Raw genomic sequence first — 26,263 nt, 5'->3', positions numbered from 1 at the left:
GAAACTTTGTAGATACTTGTGATATCCTCATCTCTGTTCATTTTCCTAACTCTGTGTGAAATATGAATGGTGACAAGTGTTTATTGGATAGAAAATGTACTTTAGACAATGTGGTGTTCTGGGAAGCAGTGAGAAGAGGTGTGTAACTTTGGAAGAATATGTGCATTTTTAGCCATACAGAGTTGATTGATGGTGGAACTCTGGATAGGGTAAACAATGGACTGCTGTACCCTGGGTCTGTCCATATATTTCTCTTGATAGTTTGAGCATATATAATCCTATGATGCATGAATAACATCAATTTCTAGCATGCTTTCAGGTAAGAAATCATGGCTTTCTGGGCTACAGTATTTAATGAGAAATCTTGGAGTGGGGGCAGAATTTTTACTAGAACTAGTATTTTTAAAAGTACCAATGATGGAACAAATCTTTCCATCAAAAAATCATTTCAAAACTCTCCAGTAAAACAGCAGAAATCAAACAAACAGCTTGCTTAAATGTGCTGAGTAGAGAAGAAGGATCACTACTTTGAGTGCTGGCAGTGGTGTTCTGGTGCAGCCCAGGTGCTGGTGGTCTTTGCAAGTGCACCTTCCTGGCTGGTGTTCAGCTTGTTTGAACTTCAGGTCCTCTTCTGCCAAGCTACCTTCTGGCTGTTGGGTTTCCAAGCTGTTCTCATGGATGGGGTTGTTCTTCCACAGGCACAAGACTTTGCACTTCCCTTTGAACTTCATGAGACTGCTGTCAGCCCGTTCCTCCAGCCCTTCAAGGTACTTCTGTCATCACAGTACTGTTTTAATCAGTCTCTTTTTTCTATCTGTAAACTTCACAAAACTGCATTCTGTGCCAGCAGATGTTAAACAGCGTTGACCCACTAGTGTCCAGCCCTCATTTGGGCTGGTTGTGATGCCTCTAACACAACCCTTTGAGCCAGGCAGGTCAGTTTTTGGTACATGTCTCTAACCCATACCCACCAGTTCACATGAGGATGAGCCTGTACCCCATCAGTTCACATGAGGATGGTGTGGGAGACGATATCAAAAGCCCTACTACAGATGGGATGGAGAAATCGGCTGCTTTTGTCTCATCTGTGGAGTGCTCAGGGTGTGGATTGCTCTGTTGGGTTAGGAGTGACTTCCCTGTCATGAATTTCTGCAAACTACTCACACTCACCTCGTCCATCTGTGCTTCAAAATGGTTTTCCAGGGTTGTTTATGTATCACCTTCTAAGGGATCCAAGGTGAGTTTTACCATTCTGTTGTACCCAAGACCCTCATCCCTGCTTTTGAAGATGGGACTGATATTTGCTTTGCTTCAGTCATCAACAGCTTTCCCTGATGGCCATCATGGCCAGGCTTCATGAATGAAGATTTGGGAAGGGCTCTTACCCACGTTTGTTGCAGGTGTGTTGGTGGCTAAAAAGGCCAATACGAGATAGACATGTCCGGTTGCAAAAGGCACAACAGAAAGACTCCTTAGATGATATATTCTGCAAGGCATGATTCTTTCTGCATTGTCTTTTCTCCTCAGGGGTGATCCTGCGTGTGTTCTCAAAGGCATCAGCTGTGTTATAGATGGTGTGTCTCCAGACCTCCCGATTGGAGGCCAGAGTAGATCAGTCATGATGATCAATATGACCAAGGCTGAGATGTTGTTTCAGGGAGTCCTTGTATCTTCTCTCTGGGGCTCCTGTCTCCCTGATGGCCATAACTTTATGAAAACAGTGACCTGTTGATGACATCAGCCAGTCCCTCAGCATTTGTGGATGTTTCCTGAAAATTCGGGTTTAGTGATGATTTCAAGTAAACTGTGACTTAGAGAAGGTGTAAATTGTGTTTTATTGGGATTTATCAGTGGGATATAACATGTTACTGAACTGAGGATTGCCAGAGTGTGAGGCTATACCTTGACCTTCTGTCAGTTGGGATGGCAAGACTCTAGTTGCTCAAAATGATTTTTAGGGAAGTAGAGGAAAATAACACTGTCTTGCTGATGGCTGCATAAATCTTGCAAAATGCTGGGTAAACATCCGTACACTTATTTGTGTAGCTATCAATTATACAAAATGTAGTGATGGAAAATCCCTGGTGAGGATGTGTTTTGGTAGCATAGCTGTCTTGCAGTATTAAATGTGGTTTGTTTGAGTCTGTTATCAGATTTTTAGACTACACTGTCTTTGCCAGTGCCCTAGAGCTTAAAGTGTGTTCTTTAATAGTACTCAAGTCTGTCTGTTTTAAGGTTCAATAACTGAATGTGCTATAGCTACTGTTTCAACTTGACAGTAGTTTAAAATGTGGTATTTGCATATAAAGAGCTGCAGGTTTTACCCATTTTTCAAATGAGATCTGACTTAGGCTTTTTCTTGTGAAAGTTTCTGTGACAAAGGAGTCACAGAAAGTTTGAGCAGTGCTATGCACATGATAAGGAAAAAAGATTATAGACCCTTCTTGATGACTCACCAAAATGACAAGTTAAATCTCTGTAAGGGCTACCTGGCTGTGTTCATACATGTAAATGAAAGAGATGGAACAGTTGCTTTTAAGGGCTCTTGATGCAAAATATTAACTTCACTTTGCCTAAGCCCTATGCCCCAAGTATGTGTTCTGTATGTTGGATCTCCTTCTGAAATAAGTCATGGCTTGACATTTAAAATCTGCATCCACAATAGCTTTGTATCTTTACTACCTATTATTGTGTTTGCACATGCTACTTTTTTGAGGGAACCAGTTTAAGCTCATGCTTAAAACTTGATAAGAAATGTCTTCTAAACCGAAGGATCACTTAATGCTAACCCCGTTTTGTTCCTACCATACCTTCTATACAGTTCAGAGGGCTTCCAGAGCCTTTTGTTTGGGGTTTTGTGTGCTACTACATAGAATAACTTGTAATCATTGCAAAGATCTCAAAGGTTAACCCAGCACCACCATGTCCATCATTAAACTATGTCCCCAAGTGCCACATCCATATGTCTTTTGAACACTTCCAGGAATGGTGTTTCCATCATTTCGCTGAGTAATGTTACTGTTACAGTGCCTGACCATGCCTTCAGTCAAGAAATTTTTCCTAATATGCAGTCTAAACTTTTCCTGGTGCAACTTGAGACCATTTCCTCTTGTACTATCCCTTGTTACCTGGGAGAAGAGACTGACCCCGACCTGGCTACAACCTCTACTTTTGTGCTGTAACGTGGAAGCATGAAAATGTCCTTGCAGAAAGCGAATGGTTCTCCTACAGGCTCTTGTGCAGTAGATATGGTAGGTAAAACCAAGACAGGGTCCTTTTTCTGGCACTTCCTACCTACAGGAATGATCATGAGGTGCCAAAGGCTCTAAGAAACCTCTGAAGGTCCAGTGTCCTGCTCCAAGCAGGACAAAAGCCAATATTCTTGCCAATATTTAGGCAGTAAGATTAGGTGTTCCTGAGGCAGGGAGGAACATGGTAGTCAAGTTCCTGTTCTTGACTTGTTCTGGATGTGGATGTAGGACATTGGGTACTGTGTTTCCACCCGTATGTTTGAGATTTTTTTTTTATTTTTAAGTTACAGAACAAATGAGTTGACTTTTTTTAGGCAGTGAATTCCTACCCTTGCTAATTTAAGAACATTCATGTTTAAAGAAAGCTGTAGCTAGTAGGCAAATCATGCAGGTGATTTTAGAATTTTGTTTTAAGTTATCTTCAGTGGAGTAGGGTGGGTATATGAGACTGATGCCTACATCTGCATCTTGTTTTCTTCCTGAGCAAGACTGATTAAACATCTATTAATATCTTATATTTGATTTTGCCAGTTCCTACTGTGGTACTTTCTACCTTATTGCTAATATTAATCAGTCTAAATATATTTCAGTGGAGTCATTTTAGATATGAAGGTAATAGATGTTCAATTAGTTTTGAATTGCTGAAATAAAGAGGCCCATTCAAAATATTTGTCATATTGGTGACTGAAATATATTTTCAGATCAGTGCAGACAGGAGTACTTAGACTGTAAAATAGAACCTAAAATGCCTGTGAATGCAATTTAAATAAAGATTGGTTTGAGTCCTTCAACAGGGTTATTATTATTAACTTGAGGATTCTGAATGCTGTAGACATCATTCTAGCATGAACCGCTTATTTTATTGTAAATTCAAATTGGATTCATTGTCAGTTGCTTTTACAAAATTAAGGTGGCATATAAAAGACAATTATTCTGAATTCAACTATTGTAATAATGTGCATTAGTTGAAACAAATTCCTATGTTTTTTATGCACAGTTCATGTTCTTAATGTATTAGTTTCTATGCCAGTTCAGAATTAGGACCTATTACAGAGGTAAAATTTTGTGATTTTAAAAAGACTTTTTTTTAAGCATCAAAATGTTGGCAGAGGAGGGTTCATAAAGGAATGGGTGTGGGTGCAATAATAGAGCAGCAACATTAAAAATAAAAATTTTATTGCATCTTTTATGTCCTTTAGACTCATTCAGGATGGGTTTATATGTTGTTATTTCACATATATTTCCTTATTTTAAAATTTTTGGGGCTATTTTTGTTTACTTGATTACTTTAGTCCTCTAATTTGCCTTTTTTTATGAAGATACACTAATTAGTATTTACTTTGGAAATGTCTTGGGGTGGAAAAAGGGATATTTTTTCTAAGCATTTACTTACATCAGGAAATGTTTAGTTTGTGCTCTTAATTGTGTGTTTTTCTGGAGGATTGGGATGCTGCATACACTTGAAATTGGGGAATTCAATCTTCTGTGAATATCTACACAGAGAAACTGCTTTGAAGCAAACTAGACCATGCTAGACGTGTTTTAAGATGCTCAAAAGCAGGAGGCTAAGCTTGTCTCTGCTGTTTAGTGCAAAAATTGGGAGGGTGGTCCAGCTTCATGATGATCTAGGGAGAGTGAGTAGCAGGTCTCTTAGTGGCTGTTGTAAGGAAATCTGTGGGAGTTTTTTCAGCCAGCCTTTTGAAATGTATTAAAGCCTTAGTGTGGTGATTCTAGTTCAAGTTCATGCTGTGCATGTTTTCAACTTCAAAGACAAGAAATGTTTGTTGGAGAGGTGTTTGTTTGAGGACTTTTAATCATCCCCTAGTGGGACAGGGAGTAAAGGAGTCCAGTGTGAGAGATGTATAATCAGAAGCACAGTTAAGACCATTTTATTGTGACAATAATGAGATTAAGCTCTCATCAATATTGTCAAAATTAGAACTATAGTCAGGTTCACCATCCTGTGTTAATGAACTTTGGATTTACCAGAAGTCTTGGAAGGACTTTGGGCATTAAGTCAGCATCCAGCACAGCAGACCTCCTATGACTTGGATTCATTGTGGAAATTCAGATTTTGATTTTTATTTTTAAATGTACCTTCTGAAATAAAGTATGAGGTTTGCCACAGTAGAATTTTTCAAATAAACAGTATAAAATGCTGGTGAATTTAAACCATGGTATAAAAGTAGTGCTTTTATTGCAAAGTCTGTTTCAGAAGCACTCACTGGTACTCTGAACTGGAAAGATTGTGGGAAATTTGGGGAAGCTGGACTGGAATTGTCAGTTTTTCCTCCATTAGAAAAAACTGATTTTTGTTATGAAATTCTGCTACAACTGGCATGGGCTCCGTCTTTATCTCTGGGAGCTTGTCTCTTACCAAAGCTTGTGTGTTCCTTAAAGGGATTCTTCATAAAATACAAATTAGTAAATAAATCAGTCTGTTTTTTGTAGTAACATCATTTTGATTTTTATTTCTAATGTGAAACCTTAAGGAATCATGCTGTCAGAAGAGATGGCCATCTCACTCAGTGTTGTATCTCCAACAATGGTCAACAGTAGTGACTTTCCAAGAAATAAAATGACAGGGAAAGTATAGAAAGATACTTCCACAGCCTTCAGTTTGACTTAAGAGCTTTGTGAATTGAGGATGGTGTGGTTTTTCTAAGTCAATTGTGAAGTCTTGATTTTAATGAGAAAGTCATGCTTCAATAGTTGTATAACATGCTTGGTTGACTCATCTAAATTTTGTTTCTTTTTCATAGATACAAGGTAATAAAATGGTCAAAATAAAGCAATATATATTGCTGCTATTGTATAATGTTAGTAATTCTCAAACCCACTTTTTTTAGGAGGGTTTTTTAAAGGATAATGTGGTTCTTAAAATATTCCCACTGTCAAGAGGAATGTGGAAACTATTCCTAGTGCAATTGAACTGCAGTTCCGTCAACATCCTGTTCTCTGAAGCCACGATCACTTGGATGTCCTAGAATGAGCCTTGGATTTGTCACTTCTTCCATCTGAAGTAGGAAAAAATTAGTATGAAATTATTTGGATTTAATGGGGTGTTTGATAAGGCTTCTGAATCTAAGGAAAAATAGTAGAAATTTTCTTAAGGGTTTGCAGGCGAACTTACCTGGTTTCTGTTTCTCCTGATCTTGTGTTAAGGAAATACTGTCTTAAGGGCAAATTCAATATATATTTCTGTTTACTTTGACATTTGATCATATATTTATTATATTGATTTACTACAGACAAACAGGGCATCACTTTGCTCTTTATTAAACAGAAGTATTTATATTGGCTTAGCAGTAGGAGCTGGAATCCTGGCTTGTAGTTCTGCCCCAGGAAGATTAATTCTAACTGAAGATTAATGTGAAACAATTCTACTTTGTCATTATCTGATGTATCTAGCAATGTTATTTGTTGAATTAAATGAGGACTAATCATTGCTTAGATCTCTCTGCGATGATTAAATGTAAAGAAAAAGATCCATGCAGTTATTACTGTATCCAGTTAAATTCCTGTTGTGTTAGCTGCATCCTTGGTCTGAGAATATGGGATTTTAATCTCTAGCATTATGGGAAGCTTTAATCACATGTTTATTTACTGTTTGTGATCTAGGAAATGTCATTGCTTCATATAGCTAAGCAGTACAGAATGTAATCTAAGGATTAAGACAAGGCAAATCTTCCTATCCATTTGACCTTGAAAATCTGATTGGATTTCCTGTGTGATCTGGCATGATTTTTCCCTAATTATCTAAAGCTTGATGTATGTGAATGATACTCCATGAGCTGTGCAGATATGAGTAAAATTCTAATAGTTAACTATATTTCATATTCATCTAAGATTTGAGTGCAAATAAATAAGAATTTGTATAGTTATGGCAATGGGATGTGGCTGTTGTTAGAAGAGTCGTTCGACTTTAAAATCAGTGGGGAAAATTGTGATCCATTTTGCTGAGAGTTGATTTGCAGCCTCTTAGGTATTTCAGTAGCTTCTTCCAGCAAATGGAAAGTTGTTTAAACAGTGCAAGTAAAAGAATAAAGGTGTGTTTTTTCTTAAAATGGTCAATAAAAAGTATGTAGACATTTGGGGTAGGATTTTTGGAGTAATTAATGGATTTTTTGACTAATGAATGGATTTCTTTTCATATTTATTTCACTACTTCAAGCTCAGTGTTTACCAGAGGAAGAAGGGAATGGTCTTTTATGACCTTAATTTTTTATTAACTAAATCAAAAAATTAACAAATTATGAGTGTATTTAGCATTAATCACATCATTACAATCAAGTCCTTCAGATGTTGAATTCAAATAACTTACATAAGCTAAAATATTTTAGAAATACAAATAGAAATGTGTTGTTCTCTTAAGGAATTTATTCACCTGGTTTGACTGAAGAATGTTACTGAGATGGAACTGTACTTAACTCTCAAAATACATTTTAACCTTAATTCCATCTGAGATGTCTTAATGTTCCTGAAATGACTAACTTCTAGATGTAATATTGGCAATTTCTAAGAAGGTCCTTGTGATTTTCATTTTTGGGTGGGAAAGGGGGTTGCAGTGTATACTGTGCTGTGCATTTGGGGACAGCATCATATGACTCACCAAGAGAAAACAAATTTTTAGCTTTACCAGTTCATAAAAACAAGGTGGGCTTTAATGTTAAAGGTACTTCTATTTTGTAAGTTTAGATTCTTCAGGAAAAAGTCCTTCACTGTAACAGTTGTTATAATGACTGACAACTTGTAAAGGTCTTGTATCAGCCTACTATCAACTGAGCTACCAGGAGGTTTCGATGCACTGATCTGTCACAAGAAAATACAGCACAGTGCATTAATTGAATTTTTAATATTAAATTGAGTTGAATTGTGCTTTTCTACTGTTGAACAAATTCTGGTCCTAATATCAAAAGTCAATACTAAATGAAGTCATCAAAATTTCTGTAACTTCATTTGCTTCAGTCATAACAAATGGATGTAACTTTATTACAGTTTTAATATTCGGTATATCCCGGTGTAAAACAGTGGTAAAGAAACACCATACTTAGGTCAGCTTTGAGTGTTTATACTAGTAGTGTATACAAACAGCAACCTTAAAAATTAGTGTTGTTTTCACTTGTAAAACATAACCTTTTAAGTATCTAGTCTTGTTTTTCCAAGAGAAATCGAAGAGCTTTATCACTACTACCCTTGTTATATCAGGAAAAAGGGATGTTAGATGTAATTTATTAATATTTGAAGGCTGTGATAGTACTATGGTTTTATGTCTCAATGTGATACTTGGAAATTTTCAATTTCTAAATAAAACCAGTCACCGCTTTCTGAGTGGGAACATCACACCCTATAAATTTTTAGTCCTAATTTCACCTGGAAATGAGTTCCAAATTAAACATGTAACTTTACATCTGCTTAATTGCCTATAATTCACTAGGATATAAAGTGGCATCTCCAAAGGACATGTGAATTCCATTTTTGGCTGGTTTTGGCTGTTAAAATGTTCTTCATTTATTGTTGTTAGCCTGTGGGGGAAGGGTGTTGGAGGTTTTTTTTACTGAACATGCTGAAACAAAGGACATTCTGGAGCAGGGTTGCTTTGACAGGGCTCTTCCAGAATGTTTACATTGCTGGAATCCATATGAATCAAAAATTTCCTAGGGACTTGACAGGAAGATTTGAAAGTATAGCTGGGGAAGGCTTTTCCTTCAAAATGCCTTCAGATAGTCTGAGGCTAGTTTGGTTCCTTAGTTCTTAAGTCATTGAGCACTAACTTGGATAAATTGTATTTATTTCCTGTTCTGTGTTAGTGAGGTGGAAACTTGCATGGGAGACTGGAGTTTGTTATTGGGAAAAATGTTGGCATCTTCATTTCTGTAGTAGTAAATGGGAAAGGACTGGTTTTCATTAAATAAATCTAATGATGCATGGATTTCTTCCGTAGTAAGAAATGTGTTGGTTTATTCTGGTTTTCCCTGGATGTAATTTCAAATTAGATTGTATTTTAAAGTGTACTAAAGGATGCTTTCTCCTGTGTTTTTAATCAGTTTCTTTGCATTCTAGTTTTTATTAGTCTCCCCTTGGCATAAGATCACATTTTCACTAACGAAGCTTCAAGGTCTTGATAAATGTCCTTAAATTCTGCTGGTCAAGTAAAGTAGAAGAGTGCTTCTTGTGAAAAATTAACAAGATATATATGAAGATGAATGTGGAGGACAAATGCTAGATTCCAATAGAAGAAATTTTATGGCACTTTTGAGATTGATTGGATTTTGCAATCTGTTATCATGTTTAACTGTGCAACCCCAACGTGCTGGACCCAATCCAGCCAATACCTCAAGCAGTGCTTCACTTTCAGTCTCCTTGCGTGCTGCTCATGATTCCTCACTAATGAAATGAAATCTGGGATTTTTTTCATTAACATGCTAGAGAGTCAATATTTGGAGAGAATTATAATCAAGAGTCAGTTTTTTATGCGTGTCTGGAATGAACAGAGTTATGCAACCTCGTTTGAACTTCTAAATCCCATTCCTAATAATGTCGTTGTTGGTATAACACTAATCTCAGATTTTTGGGTATGATCTACATGCCTCAATTACATTCCTGAAATTCTGAAAGATTAACTTGACATTTGCTCCGAAGTGAACTGTAGGCAGTCATCATTAAACCTGCATACTTTGTTTACAGAAGAGGAATACAATTGTTGAGTATTAAACTATGTTGTATGTTTTGGAATCTAAGCATGCACAAAGGTATCTGAGAACAGTTTTTACAACTTGAGCCATATGAAAAAATACAGCCAAAGTGCTAAGTTAAAAGCTAGTACAATGTTTGCAATGCTATTCAAGGTGCTGATATAAACATGAATACAAAAAAAGCCTGAAAAGACAAAACATGCTTTACCCTATTGACTTTGTATAGCCAATTATATGTATTAATTACATAATATACCATATGTATTATGCCATACAGTATTAGCTTTGAAATTTATTTATACTGACTGAAGATTCTCAGCTTTTAGATTGTTGTATTAAACTGATAAAATAACTTTTTTTTTAACAGAAATTGAAAAATTCCAAAAAGGAGAAGGAAAGGAGGAAGAAAAGTATATTGATGTAGTCATTAATAAGAATATGAAGCTGGGACAAAAAGTTCTGATTCCAGTAAAACAATTCCCTAAGGTAAGCCCAATTTTCATGCTTGATAAATTTAGATGCTTGTAAAAGATATTTCACTGGTATCTTATCTGGTTTTTTTAACTGTTACATTTAAAACTATTAACAATCACTACTCTTGCTGTTCTGCAATCTTGTCTGTAGGGGCTCTAAGGTAGAAATGGTTCTTCTTGGAATAAATGTGAAGGAAAATGGTGCTGGTCACACAAACTAGTATGTTGAGAGCAAATAAATCGTATTTTTGGGATAGCAGGATCTTCCTATTCAGATTATCAACAGGAAAAAGAATATTGAAATTGACTGTGATGCCAGGCTTCAAAACTTTTTTTATTGTAGCTAGAAGTGCAGCTTAAAATGCACCATTAAGGAAGTAATTGTGTAAATTTTCTTCTCATCCTCTTAAGTTTCAGCCATGGTTGGTCATGAATGAGTTATAGCTACACTACTAAATTATACAGTCTGCTCTGGAGGGGTAGGGACTGTTTTGTTAATATCTTTGACCACCATGAATTCTTAATACTCTTTTACTGCCAAGTATTATCCTACACTAAAATATTGCTGCCTGGAAGCATTTATTCAACATGCACTAGGCTGTGGAACTTTATTATTTTGGTCCCATTTAAAATTCCAAGGTTAATGTTATGACAATCAGATTAGCATTTTTTCATTTGTTTGAAATTGCTTTTTTCTTCCTATTAAAAGTTTCAAGACTTTCTGCTCATGGAGGAAAAATTCCTTCATTGCTTCTTCTGTATGTTTAGGAAGACTTTTTCTAATTGTTTTTTTCCCCACAACATCAGGTTTGGTTTTTTTTCTCACAGACCTATGCTAAGTAACTTGCAGGATTGCTTTGCTGCTGTTGAAAGGTTCATGAAATACTGCTGTAGTGAGTACAAGAGTGCACATCATGTGGGCACCTCTTTGGAACTCTGATTTACGTCATCTCTGGCTAGGTAGAGCTATATACAAACATACAGAAATGTAGAGATGGGAAGAAGATAAAAGATAGGGACAGCTCACTTACCTGGTTGGTGTTTGTAAACAGGACATTTTTGTCATAAATGTTGAGATGTAAATACTTGAACTCGAGGGGAAGAAAGGCAAAATGGCTATTAGAAAGGGAAACACTGCCTTCTGAAACATACTTCTGCTTCTTTAGTCCTGTAAGGAAGGTTGACGCTAAACACTGAAATCATTCAGGATAGCTGGTAGGAAAGCCCTTGCCATCTTTCAAGTGGGTAGATATTCTCTGCTGTGTGATCAGTAGTTCTGGCCCATAAGAGACAGTCTTTGACTGTCTGAGCTGGAATAATGCCTGATGGTGCCATGGCAAGAAACCTGAATTTATATCCAGACAGGGCTTTGTAATCCTGTATGTCTGTTTAGATCACCAGGATCTGGGGACACAGAGCAGTACAACTGCTGTGCTGAGTAGACATGCTATGTGAGTTCCTGCGTCTCCACTGGGACTTGCTCCACAGAAAGCCAAACACTGGTATCTCTGCTTAAACAAATCTCCCTTCTGCCATAGGTATCTTATATTTAAGAATATTTTTACCCCAATATAAAGGGGCTCAACTTTTCTTAGTTTCCATTTTTTTACATAAAAATGGATATTTATATTAAAGATTATTCATTAAACATTCTGTATAGTCAAAATGAACTAAAATTCCTCTTTGTATAGAAGTAGTCTGAGGGGTATCAATTCAGAATTATGACGGTACTCTTGATGTTCTCTGGAAAGTACCCACCCTAAACCACAAGCAGTGACTGCAGTTTGCTGTCACTTGTTTACTAGAACCAGGCTTGTTGTTTTATTTGAGATCTAATAATTTATGATGCATAGTATGAAGTTCAGTAGCTTCAATATGGCAAACTAAGAACCTTATCCTGGCATACTGTAGTCTGCATTGAGTGACATGAGTTTTTAATGCCTGTACACAGGGGAACAAAGTCTCTTTGTGTCCTAACTTTTTCTCTAAATGCTAATCTTATTCATATTTCTTGTTGAGAGGAAGGCTCAAAAGTTAAGGATGCTTTTGCAAGACTTGTGGGGTAGATGTCGGTTTGCTCCAGTCATCTTGGTTCCACTGAGCTCTCTTAGAGGGCATGTGTTGTATATTTGACCATGTCTGATTGGTGACAGCCAACACAGCTCCACTAAGGGCAAGTTATGCTTTACAGAACTGGTGGCACCCTATGATGAGATTAAAGTGTTGGTGGATAAGGGAAGAGCAACTGATGTTGTCTGCCTGGACTTGTGCCAAGCATTTGACATCATCCCATGTGACACTCTTGTCTCTAAAGTGGAGAGGCGTGGACTTGATGGGTGGACCACTTGGTGCACAACGAATTGGCTGGAGGGTCACATTCAGAGCTGTGGTCAAAAGCTCCCTGTCCTAGTGGAAAGCAATGATGAGGAGTGTTCCTTGGGGGGTGGGTACTGGGACCACTGCTGTTTAACATCTTTGTTGGTGACAGCGGGATTGAGTGCACCCTTGGTAGGGTCACTGATGACACCAAGCTGTGTGGTGCAGTCACACACTGGAGGGAAGGGATGGCATCCTGTGGGAAGTGGACAGGTTTGAGAGGTGAGCCTATGAGAACATTGTGAACTTAAGCAAGGTCAAGTGCAAGGTCCTCCATGTGGGTTGGGGCAATGCCAAGCACAAATACAGACTGGGCAGAGAATGGATCAAGAGTAGCCCTGAGGCTTGCTTAGGTTGTTGGTTAAAAGGAAGCTCAGCATAAGCTGACAGTGATTGGAGAAGTGGGGATGGCTTTAATTTGAAAGAGGAGAAATTTGGATCAGACAGTAGGAAGAAATTCTTCACTATGAGAGCAGAGAGGCGTCTGGCACAGGTTACCCAGAGAAGTTAGGGCTGTTCCATCCCTGGAAGTGTTCAAGTCCAGGTTGGATGGCACTTGAGCAACCTGGTCTAGTGGAAGGTGTCCCTGCCCATGGCAAGGAGGTTGGTAATGGATGATCCTTAAGGTCCCTTCCATCCTATGCCTTTGTGTCATTCTCTTCTGTGGAACTTACCAGAAAGTATTGGGGTGCTCATGAAAACCTGAAATGGTCTTTGACATAAATGTTTTATGCCTCTGTGCTGCTGTTCTCTGTGCATGTGTGCCATTTTCTAGACCATTTTGCATATGATAGGTGTTGGTATTGGTATGAATGTGTTGTTGGTAGAAGGTACCAAGGGATAGTTTCTCAGAAAAATAGTTCGAAGATGTTTCTCATTTTTTAAGTTTTCTTTCCTAGTGGTCAGTATTGTTGACAAATGCTTCAGAAGAATGAAATTTAAGACTTAAATATGGATGAAACTTGTGTGAAAAGATGTTTTGCTTGTCGATATACAATTTAGAGTTCTAGCAAACTGGTGTGTTTGCCTGCAGTCCACACTAATGCTGTTATCTATTGTGCAAGATCCTGACCAAAGATACTTCCATTTTTTCAGAAGTATTCTTTATGGTGTTAGTGACCTGAGAATCTGCTGGTCAAAGCTGACCAAATCATTACAATAATTGATTAATTTGTCAAACAAGCATTTGGTTACCAGTTTGGGTTTAATCTGACTAATTTAGGTATCCAGAAAGTGGTGAGAAAAACTAAGTTTGTTTTGACTCCATTAATAGAGTCAAAACTATTCCCTAACTAAAAACTTCCCTAACTAAATGATACTGCTTTTAAACTGCATCAAAAAACCCCCCAAATTATTAAAATTGTTCAGTCTTTAACAGGGTTAAATATCTGAAAACGAAGCTAACAACAAATAAGTGATTGCCCCCCTCAGAGCAGGATCTATTACTTCCCCTTTCCCCCTATAGAAGCTTCTTACCTGAAAACTTTCTCTTTGGTGTTGAGCTAAATTATGGAAAGGGGCGGGGGAAGCCTGAAAATTGGATTTTAGATTTCTAATGTGGCTCAAACTGCCACAGTGATTTTGCCAGCAGAAACTATTCCTTTATTTATATTTCCTAATGATGGCTCTGGGAAGGAAAGATGCCTCTGATGTTTAGGTATATTGACATTTCATTAATCCTGTCTTAATTTCTTATTATAAATGAGGTCTGTGGACCAAAACAGCCCATCAGTGCCCTGCCCCCATTAAGACAGTATGCTAGACCTGACATGTATTTCATTGCCCTTTCCCTCTTTAAAACTTTTCCCTAACTGTGACTCCTTGAATAAATCATAACGGCCTCAACATAGGTCAGGCAGCCGAGGCTCTGATCTGATCAACCTGGCATGGTAATGCTTGCTCACGTTACCTGTCCTGTCAGATACATTCTCATGAGATCATGGCTGGGTCCTGTGCAATTACCTCTGACAACCCTGGGAGATGACAGGTTAACTGCAGCAGAAAGTTATTCAGCTGAAGTGCAGAGCAGCAGGGTTTCTGTTGAGGAATCTGGTAGACCTCACATTCGGAAGTGTGTATTGCACTTTTTTGGGCATCTTTGCTCACCCTGAAAAAAACCTAATGAGTTTCTGGTCTTCTGCTTACTGCACAAATAGTTGAATGTCTCTGTGCTTAACTGGCCTCCTACCTACAGCTCTTGGTTCCTTCTCAGATACTATATAATTATATCCTTTAACTGGGAACTTAGTTTTGCTCAACCCTTTGCAGTGTTAACAGGCCTAATATCTTGTTGTAGAGCTAATTGGTTTAATTTTTTTTTTTTTTTTTTCATTTCTGGACCTTGATAGAAGGTGATAGAAGAACCAAGATAAATTATTTCATAGCACAGACAACATTCAGGTTAAGATGATTAGTCCCAAGAGTTATGTTCACTTTCTCCTTGTGGCTGGTTGTGCATTTGAACAAATTTCTGTGTTCTTTAGACTCCTGGACACATTAAAAAAAGGCCCTGAATTAACGTCTTCATATGGTGACAAAATAGTCTTGGTAAGACAATGTTGTAGAAACTCCTATATAGATTGCAGGTCTAGTCACATCTTTTCAAAATCTGATTATACAAAGTTTTTCAGTTTGGTCCACCTCTACGGATTTCTCTAAGAGGTCTGAATTGCTGTGATGGGGAAATTAATCTCAGGTATTTAGGTGAGGCTTGAATAAGCTTTGGTAATGCTGTCTGCAGTCCTGTTGTAACTGGGACATGTACTACAAGCAAGGATTAGAGAGGTAAGGGCTTTTATGCAACCTTATAGGAAAAGGGCCAACTTCTTGAGGTAGGGTTCAACTTTAAATCTAGTTACTTATAGATAGGGGTCCATGTGGATGCTGAATGTCTAAACTACAGTTAGTGGAATGAGATCATGTCAGTTTAGGACACTGAGGTCAGAGTGACTAACCTTGCTGTTTGATCAGCTGAATGCCTCAAATGACTTTAGGTCTTGTGTAAAAATGTGACTTTTAAACCTGTATTTCTGTGGCATTTCATGCTTGAAAATAATCTTTAAACTCACACAGACTTTAAGGTAGAAGAGGTGAGCTGGCCACTCAAGGAAGGTCATGATGTGGTTGTCTTAGTGAAGGGACTCTCTGGATCTATCCTAGCACTGCTGTCAAATGCCAGAATGTGTGAAAGATTTTTCAAAGCTTCAGTATGTACAAGTGAGGCAAGAGGGTGTTACCCCCTTCCCACACATTTAATGAATACTTATTATGAAGTAGTTTAGTGTCAGAAATCTGACTTTGCTTTGATGGTTTTCTGAACTTGGGTGTTCTGAATTAGGAGGAAAAAATAGCTTCTGTGGATGATAAATGGAATGATGGTGGTTTTCCATGAGATGGATCAAAACTATGGGAACAATTACTTCCATTTTGACAGGTTACCATTTTAAAAATTGCTCTCAGATCTACACTTAAATACTGGGTAAATCTCAGAAGTCAGGAAGAAATGGTCTGTGTTGTTCCCTGAAGTGATACTTTAAATATATTTTCTCAAAAGTTACTGAGTTGTGGAACTGGTATCTATTTAAACCTTTTAGCTCAACTTTTAAAATGAAAATATCTGTTTTAAAATGTCATTGTCATATACAATATATGTGTAGTTGTTGCATAAAGTCATGGAGAGATTAATATTTTAATCACATGACTAGTTAGAAAGCAATTTTTCACAATAGATTAGTTCTAGGGATTTCTTAGTAGGGATGAGAAAATGTGGTTGCATAACCAGAAGTGATGTGGAGGGACAAGCATCAATTGTAATACCAGGGATAGCTTTTGAGCAACTTTATAGTAATTCATCAAGCTTTCTGTTGTGAATAAATGTTTAAAGACCTATTGCTATGTTAGGTGAAGGAGAGGAACTTGTGATGTGATGTAGACGCTGGGAATATGTACCTTTCTACAGAAACCTTATCTTTTTTACATCAATAGGAAAAACCTTGAAGTTTTCCTTGGTTCAGGTCATTGTAAGGGAAAGCCCTCAATCTTAAATTAACTTTTTATTTTTTTCTAGTGACCTTGTCACAGAGGAACCATTGCAGAAAACTAATATGTCAAGAAAGCTTTCTATGGCTTTAATGACAATGGAGTGCTTAGAGCTTTACAGGGAAGCATTTGGTCAAGCATTTATACTTTCACTAAGTATTTTAAGCTGGATGAACCATTCTTAGCAGACTTGCCTTGGTGGGGATAAACAAGGATTACTTTTTCCATTATATCCCCTTTTCTGTAATATATACATTTTAAAATGCTGTAGCACTGGTATTAATTCTTTTTTTTTTTTTTCTGAAATAGTAGATCAAGTGTTTGTGAAGAGAATCTATCCCTTGTATGTGAGATATCACTTATTACTCCACAAGTGTTTTCAGGGAATAGTTTCAAGCAGTGATGTAGCAAGGAAACAAATCTCTAGATAACTGTTCAAGTCATGTTTTGATTTGGTGATTCTGAAGAATTGTGTACTAAGCAGTGATGTCCATAATCTTCATTGTACAATATCTGCAAAAATGCCTATTAAAATGAGGATTTATGAATAGCTAAGAAAGGACATAATTTTCAAACAAAAACCTTATTATCAGGTTTTTTCTTGTTTGTATTGGAAAGGTCTTTTCTATTAAAAATGTATTCTAAATTGGAGATTTTTTAGTTATACAACACTTTAAGGTAATCTGTAAAAGGGAAATCAGTGCCTGCTTTTGCTGTAGTTAACAAGTACTTGTGGGCTAATGGGCACCATGGTCAAGAGATGTCAAACCCCATGTCTCAGGAGTTTGAGAAGGAGCTGTTGCACTGCATGGTGTATCTTTACCCACAAAGTAAACCAGAGGTGTAGAGACAGGTGGATGTGCTTTCAGTGATCACAGATTTTAGGAATAGGAACACCCCTTAAATCTTGCATCACTTTACTCAAACTAATGTATATCTGGTGATATTTTGTAATGATGTAATGGTACAGAGGGTACCATTTACCAATAGTGGAGTAGTGTTTGACTTGAAGTTTAGCTGGGGTGGTAATTTTCCTCATTTTATCGAGTTGTCTCCTTCCAGGTCTGTTAATCTGCATCTTGATACTGTTTTTGCAAAGATGCCTGAAGCTTTGCTGTAATTTTGCTTGATAGTATTTTTACCATATCCTTTAGACCTGGTCTAGAAACAACTTTAAGTTGGGGACTTAATCTCCTGTTTTATATGCCATCATCCATAATATCCTGATACCTAATACATTAGAAGCCGTGTTAATGCAGAGACAATCCTTGATTTAAGACAGGTGATCCAGTGTAGAGTCACATTCATGGTTGGACTGCTTCAATACACTGCTAAGCTGATGCTAGTGAACTCAAGGGCAATTTGGGGTATTTACAGCAGTCTGAAGGTGATTGTGCTGTACTTGAGAAGGGTGAGTAAAGAAGGGAGTCTGTCATGTCTGATTCTGAGCCAGAGTTAGTGATTGTGACTGATCTGACTTGAACAGAGCTGCTCAGATATCTTGTTACTATCCAGTGCATCTAATTCAGAGATAGTTTATAAGGCAGAGTTGAACACCAGACCTGAATGTGTTCTTTTTTTCTTGTGCTCTTGGGGCAAATAAACCCTAAATGTGGAGCATGGGAAACACCCATGAAACTTGTACATGAGCTCACCTGGATCTGCCAGGTTTATTTGCTGCTGTTTCACCAGCAGACAGGCTGGATTTGCTAGTTTTGAAATTAAAATTTGTCTTACTGAGTGGTGGTTTTGTACCTTTAGGTTTGAGTCCTACACCTTGATTGCTGGGGATAAAGCAGTGTATAAATAATGCTAATAACTTCGTGATTGATATTTTTGTTTCTATATCTATGAAATATTTCAAAATAAATCTTTGTTTCCAATTTGATGTAAAAGGGAGATAAACAAATAGTTTTAACAAAATGCAGTACCTGTCCAAAGTAAATAATCTGTTTTCTTCTGAAAGGATTCTTTCAATATCATAAATGAGTTTTATTTACAGAATAATCAACTGAAATGTTCCAAAGCTTTTTAGCTTTGTGGGAATAAAAATGCTTTGACTGCATTGTCAGCCATTTTTTACTAACCTTTAATGTTTGTGTTTTTAAGCTGCACCTGGAGGTACTGTGCTTTCAAATCAGCAGAATTTCAGACTTGCAACACAAGTTTCTTATGCTTCAGACTTGTCAAATCTAATATTTGAAGCCCTGGTGCACAGGAAAGAATAGTTCTGTAGATCTCAGAATGCATTTTTATGTTCATTAAATGTCTAGGACATGTCATCTGTGCAGCTCTTTGTATAACTGCTGTTATGTCTGGCCTTGGCTCTAGAGATTTCATGGTTTTGATAAGATGACAACTTTTGGAGGTATTAAAGTTTTTTAGATTTCCATGGGTCAGGTTTTAGATTTCTGCAACATTAAACTATTTGGCTTTAAAAGAACTAATACAGGTGGAATAAAAAGTGTTTATTTTTCTTCTCAATAACTTATAAGGATATTTTAAAGTAAACATAAGTAATCCTAAGTAATGCTTGAAAAAACTGAGGTGATGTTCCACTACACAAAAACTTTCATTTGAGCTTAACTGAGGTTCCTTTAATTTAAGAAATTGCCAAGGACTTATTGACTTCTGGAAGTTCAAACTTGTTACAAATAGTCTAAATTCATTTGCTTTCCTTAGTTTTAGACCTTCAGAAATAATAAAATCACAAGTCCAAGTTGGAAGGGATGTCTAGAAAACATCTGGGCCAACCTTCTGTTGAAATAACGATTGTAAATTAGATTACACAGGACCTCATCACTGGCCCGGCGTCCTCAATATCCTCAGCAGTGGAGATTTCTACTTTTTTCCTGGGCAATCTTTCTGATGAATGTTTTCCTTGACTGTATCTTAAGAGCTATATGGAAAAAAAAAAGGGAATATATCTAATAAAAAAGGAAATTAAGGAAATTACCTGAGAATTTCTTTGTGGCCTGATAATTTCAGAAGACTAATTCATGCAAAGCCTTAAATTTAGTAGGTTCTGTGGATTATAAACATGCGTAAGCCATTTGCTCAATTGTATCTTGTTCCTACCTCATGTCCCTATTGGGAATTGAACATGAAACTGCTAAGAGGAAAAAGGTTTTGTCATATTTAGTTGGCTTTTAATGCTTGCTTTCCTTTTTTGTCTGAAGCTGAAGGAAATGAGTTGGAGCTGTAGACTTTCTGCATTGTAGGGTGAATACAGCTGGGCCTTTTCCGTCAGCACTTCAGGGTAGCAATCGAGGATTTTGGGCTGCTACTGCCTGAAAGTCTTATCGAGTCTTTTCAAATTACTCTAGATGAATAGGCAGGTCAAAGTAGTCCATACTGGCTCTTAGAGGGACAACTAAAGAACTTACAAACTGTTTCATAAATTTGAGACCACAAAGCTTAAGCCTATTTCCTCTTTAGTTGTGGGTACAAGTATAGTGATGTCTTTTTGATATGATTGTGTCACATCAGTTTGAAAACTCAGCCTTCTAATCCATTGTTACCACTTTTCTATCATTGTTTGTCATGGGGTAACACCTTCTTTGACCTTCCTTTTCTGATTAACATACCTGTACAAGCCCTTTCTGTTACTTTGGGTTCCTTGCCAGGTTCAGTTTCAGCTTAGCCTTGGCCTTCCTCACCCCATCCCTACAAAACTAGACTTCTCTACACTCTTCCCAGGTACCCTGTCCTGGTTTCCACTGTCTATGCATTTGCTTCTTGGCCTTTAGTTTGACCAGCAGGTCCTTACTGAGCTGTGATAGTCTCTTGCCTTCCATGCCCAGTTTCTTGCTCCTGAGAATTGCTGGCTCTTGCCTTCTCTGCAAGTCTTTCTTAACAATCTACCAGCTCTGTTCCACTCTCTTATCCTCAAGGGCAATCTCCCAGGGGATCCCAGTGACTAACTCCCTGAAGAGCTGGAAGTATACTTTCCTAAAGTCCAGGGGTCCATCTTTATTCCTTACATGATCCATGTCCTACAGGACTGCAAATGCCACCAATGCATGATCCCTGCAGCCTGGGCTGCCTCCAGTCTTTGTGTCCCCAATTATCTCACTCACACTGCTGACCATCAGATCCAGTATCCCATCTCCTCTGGTAGGACTGTCTACTTACCTGAGTTAGGAGGTTATCCTCCATCCATTCCAGGAGTCTCCTGGATTGCCTACAGGTCATCATGCTGTTTTCCCAGCAGATGTCAGGATGGTTGAAGTCTCCCAGCAGGACAAGAGCCTGTAGGTGCAATGCTTCCTCTACCTGGAGGAGAAGAGCTTTGCCAACAGGTTCCCCTGGATCTGGCAGTCTGTAGTAGACACCAGGTTATCTTTGAGTTCAGGTACTTCTGTGTTTCTCTGATGGAGCCACTGACATTCCTTTAACTGTGCTACATGATTGTACTTTAATGTCTTGATTTATCATCTAATTGTTGTTTGCACCTGTTGTTTTAGCACAGTATTCCATTTTGCATATTAATTTATGATTAAAAATCTAATGTTTTTGCTTTCTTACAGTTCAACTTTGTGGGAAAACTTTTGGGCCCCCGTGGTAATTCTCTAAAGCGTTTACAGGAAGAAACACTGACAAAAATGTCTATTTTGGGAAAAGGTTCTATGAGAGACAAGACAAAGGTAAGAGCTCAGTATATCAGTGGGATTTTGTAGCTTAAATTTTTGAGGAGGGGAACAAACCCTGTAACAGAAATTGGAACAAATGAAAAGTATAGGAGATCCTAGTATTGTTTACATGTAGATGGGACCTGTTTTCTGATGAGTCTGTTCTCACTGAGTATTTTATAGCTACCATGAATTGTTTTTAGGTCCCCCCAAACTGTGGGCTTTGAGGATATAACTGTGGACTTTGGCACATTTTGCATTGGTCTCATACAACTGATAATGAGCAATGCCCAAGTGAACATGGCAGTGTTCTCACTTTGGAGGGAACCTGGCTTCTAAATAGATTTTTAACAAACATTTTCACATAAAATAACACCTAACCTTTAAATTTAGTAACATTTAATAGCATTTCCAAACAAAAATAAAATAACTGACGAAAGCAGCTAAAATACAACTGGAAAAATTCACAGCTCTGGAGATGACATGCATTTTAAACAGTTGACAACTTGCAACTGTTTCTGTGGGAATATTCTATTTGGTTATAGTGGAGCCAAAGTAAACAGCAGAACAGAAATCTTTAGCTTATAGGTGTTTGTAGTAGTAGCTTTCACTCTTTACCTAAATCTCTGGCTAAATTTGTAGCAGGTAAGTGTCCATCAGTAAGGAGATGTCACATGTCTAGTAAACTGCATTGTTTAATTGGAACATCCCTAATGATAGGAATAAAAACATTGAACATATTTCTTACCTTCAGCATATCATGTTTTATAGGCTTCAAGTGAAATACCTATGTGGTTATGTAGTTTGAAACTTAAAAATACTGTGTGATATGAAGACTGACATGCATATAGAGAGGGACATAGTGGCTGGCTACTGAATTGCTTAAACTATATAATTTTTAGCACATTTCTCCGTCAGCAAAATATAAATGTTATGTGATCTATAGAGTATTTATCAGGAAGTTAATCAGAGTCCATAAATTACTCTGTTCTGTAAAACTTGGGCTATCTCTTCCTTTTAATTACTTCTTAAATATTTTTATTAAATATAAATGAGCTAAATATAGTTTGTGTATATAAATACATTCTTCCATAATAAAGGCTAGAAAATCTAGAGATACAACTAATGCAACTTCAAGTGTTTCACAAGGAGTTATTGAAAACTATATTGCTACTACCTTCAAGAGGAAATTTGACAGTTCATGGAATCTCCTACAAAGGTTGGAAAAGACCTCCAGGATGAAGTCCAACTTTTGACTGAACACCACCTTACCAACTAAACCATAGCACCAAGTGCCATCCATCTCCAGTCATTTCTTGAACACTTCCAGCAATGGTGACTCCACCACCTCCCTGGGCAACTTGTTCCAATGCTTAACCACCCTTTTAGTTCAACCAGAAAAAGATATAAACTAAACTTGCTCTAAGGATGACAAACTAAGTATTCAGATTCTGGTTTAAGAGAGACTTTGTAAGCTTTCTCACTCCTTGTGGACTGTGTCAAACTGACGTTCTGTTGCTGCATTACGTGTTTCTATACCAAAACGCGATGTCATGTAGAGTAGAAAAGCCTCTGTTTTTTAATGGTTCTGCAGCATAAAAAAGTTTATTTTGAATAAAAGCAGAAGCTCAAATTGACAAGTTCAGATCCTAACTTGGGCCTCAGAATCCTGGAGAAGAGTCTTAAATGTTTGTATCATTTGAACTTCTCTTGTTTCCTTTGGTAATGAAGAAATTGTCCAAATTTTTGACTTTCTCGTGATTGTGATGCCAGCTAAAACTGCTTAAGTAATTTTTTTTTTCAAATTAAGTGGCTAATAAGGGCACTGAGTCACATCTTCCTAAATTTCTGGACATATACTGTTCTAACTGCTACATGACCAATTTTAGATGACTAGTGATTATTACCTCTTTCCTGAGGGAAGGTGGCAGTGAGCTTCATAGACTTCTCTAAGCTAAATTTCTGAATGCTACTTTAAGGTTTTTGAAATTTTAAAAGAACCTCAAAGGCTTATGGAAGAAAGAAAATTTATGTGAAAGGTTGATACAATGTAGCAAAGATCACTACCTTTTGCAAGTTGTCTAGGAAAAAATAGGTACAGTAAAACAGTCCTAGTACTCTGCTTTGTTCTGGACCATGAAGATATACCAAGAAATACAGGAGCACAAGGTACAAAGCAAATAGGGTAAGATTGCTGTGGGGTAAGCTTTCTCATAGGGCTCCCAGAGTGCAATACTGCAGAGATGTGTCTGTACTGAAACTTGAAGTTAAATCAGGTTGAGCTCTTTGGTGTGATAAATTTGGTGCAAGAAAATGGAGATTTAAAGGACAGATTTTAAAAAGGGATGTGGTGATCTTGTTGTCTTTTATCTCCCTTGTTCCATATCTGGTTCTTTCATCCTTTCAGCAGCTCTAAAATCCCCATGGCAGTAGAATTAAAATAATGCCTGTTTGGCCAGCCAAGCAGCATCCACAGGCAGTGGGCAAACCAAGCCAATGCAGGTACTGCCAAATGATGGCAGGCAGAGGATTTTGTGGGAACTAAAAATGCTGTCAGAGGGGGATACTGGAGTGGGGACAAGTTGTGGCTTTTTTGTTGGTCGTCATGGGAAATAAAAGAAAACCTGAAATACTTAATGTATTATTAATGTCCCCAAGGTTAGGAAATATAAGCCAGTGAGTGAGCTCACTCTCATTTGTGTGCTGTTAAGAGCTGTGGAGAATAGTGTGCTTATAGAATCAGGGGATATCCTGAGTTAGAAGGAACATGGATCATCAAAGTCCAACTTCTGGCCTTGCAAGTAATTGAGGAAGTAGTGGAAGTGTTGCCAAGTTATACTACAGAACTTAAAAAAAAAATATATGTTAATCAAAGTGAACTTTGCAAAAAAAGGATAAAATTACTTTAAAAGTTCACAGAAAATTGTAACTTTTTATTGCTTATTACTGTTATCAGGCAGGTTGATTGATAAGCACAGAAGGGAAGTTTCTGAGCGCTATTTTGTGCACAAACTGCACAGTAATTTTTTGGGAGGGTTTTTTTTGCCTTTAGGAAAAAGGAACAGGGAAGGCTTGATGCAGGTGTGTGCCAAAAAGATAAGTATGTAGGGAACTCAACTGATGAAAACAACTAGCTTCCAGTGCTAGTAATGCCTCATGTTTTGAGTAACTGTGCTTAAATTATTTGAGAAACAGTTCCCATTGAAAATAAATATGTGAGCTGTGACGTTTATATTAGGTTTTTTCCTGTTTTTAAGATCTGTTACTTGTATTGACAAAATAATGGTTTTGCTGATAGTCTAATCCTGCAGAGTGACCTCTTAATATTCTTGCTGTAGGTGCTTTAACGGCAAACTAGACTTTTTTAAAACATCCTCATAGTTAAAGATGAATCATGATAATAGGAACATTGTTTATGAGAAGCAGAAATGAAGTCACATGTAAACCTCAACCCATAATTAAGGGGTGTGCAGTGGAAGAGATTTCAACTATCACTGCAGCTATAATTGTAGCAATCTAAAGGGTGAAGTGCTTACCTGGTGCTTGCTAAAGACAGTGAGCTACAGGGGAGCTTCAGGTTTTTAGACAGTGGAATTGGTAAGTATTTGATGTAATGCTATCTGGTAAAGCAATGAAATTATTTCTAATGGTGGTTTTATCTCTTGGACCTGTCAGATACACAGGGGCAGCCCATCAGAGACTAGCAAATTATGTCCTTTCACTCTGTGAACATTTTGTATGTGAATGTATTTGAGAACTGAGCTCTGCTCCACTACACTGAACTCAGAGCTTCTCAGTCATTGAAGTGGGTTGGGTGAAACAGGATAAAAGAAATAAACTCTCTTCTGAAATAGCCAGTGAACTCTTCTTGCTAATGTCCTCTTCCCTTATCTCATATGCTGTTAGTTTTATATCCAAGTAGCACAGTTCTGTGCTCTCATGGGATAGAAATTTCAGTGAGAACAGAAAATAAGTATCAGAGCAGTGTAGTAATACCAAGACTGAAATAATTTTGGTAAAAGAATCTTGCTCTTATGGAATATCAGATCAAACCTTTTTCTGGAGACTCTACTTTTAAGAAAAGAGGCTTCAAGTTGACTTTTGTTTTTCAGTGTCTTCTATGTGAAACTAGTGCACTTGAGAAAACACCTGAGAGCATTCTCCCTTTTGATACAGTTTCTGTATGTGAACAGAAGTTGAGTCTTATTTCATGTTACTTTATTTGTAGACATCTGAACATGGTAATAGTGTCTGCAAATTCCTCTGGAACAGCTTTAATACTTGCATTACTATGTTTTAAAACAAGAAGGTATAAACCCAACCTTTTTTCTTATTTTCTAGGAGGAAGAGTTGAGAAAAAGTGGAGAGGCAAAGTATTTCCACCTAAATGATGACCTGCATGTTTTAATTGAAGTATTTGCTCCACCTGCAGAAGCATATGCCAGAATGGGACATGCACTGGAAGAAATCAAGAAGTTCCTCATTCCTGTTAGTATTTTATTTTTTTAATGAGAACTCTGGTAGTCTTGAGTGAGAAATGTTATCTCTAAAACTGAGCAAGCTGGTCTGGTGGGGTGAGGTGGCAGGGGGGTTGGAACTAGTTAATCTTCAAGGTCACTTCCAACCCAAACCATTCTATGAACAGTGCACAATATTGGTCAGGTCATGTTGCTTAATTTCCTTCATTTGTGAAAGAAATGGTGATGTTTACAAATAGTTTTCATTTTGATATAGACAGTTAAAGGGTGAATCTGTAACACGAGTGTCCACACACTCATCTCATGATATGACCTGTAGTA

At 37.4% G+C, this 26,263-nt stretch overlaps 1 protein-coding gene across 3 annotated transcripts in view; it reads left to right on the top strand.

Annotated features, from left to right (window-relative positions):
* Positions 1-26,263, top strand: part of KHDRBS3 (KH RNA binding domain containing, signal transduction associated 3) — a 98,921-nt gene that overhangs the window by 16,986 nt on the left and 55,672 nt on the right. For all 3 annotated transcript variants that reach the window (XR_003528051.1, XM_027645682.1, XM_027645683.1), the window contains exons 2-4: positions 10,314-10,432; positions 21,363-21,479; positions 25,806-25,952. Coding sequence is in view for 2 of the 3 variants with exons in the window: in XM_027645682.1 (XP_027501483.1) it covers positions 10,314-10,432; positions 21,363-21,479; positions 25,806-25,952 (383 nt within the window). In the remaining variant the exon portion in view is untranslated. The remainder of the gene's footprint in view (positions 1-10,313; positions 10,433-21,362; positions 21,480-25,805; positions 25,953-26,263) is intronic.

This window comes from Corapipo altera, unplaced genomic scaffold (genome assembly GCF_003945725.1).
Source record: "Corapipo altera isolate COAL_440 unplaced genomic scaffold, ASM394572v1 51, whole genome shotgun sequence".
In the NCBI taxonomy this organism is placed as follows: Eukaryota; Metazoa; Chordata; class Aves; order Passeriformes; family Pipridae; genus Corapipo; species Corapipo altera.
This window is presented reverse-complemented; position numbering and strand designations above follow the sequence as displayed.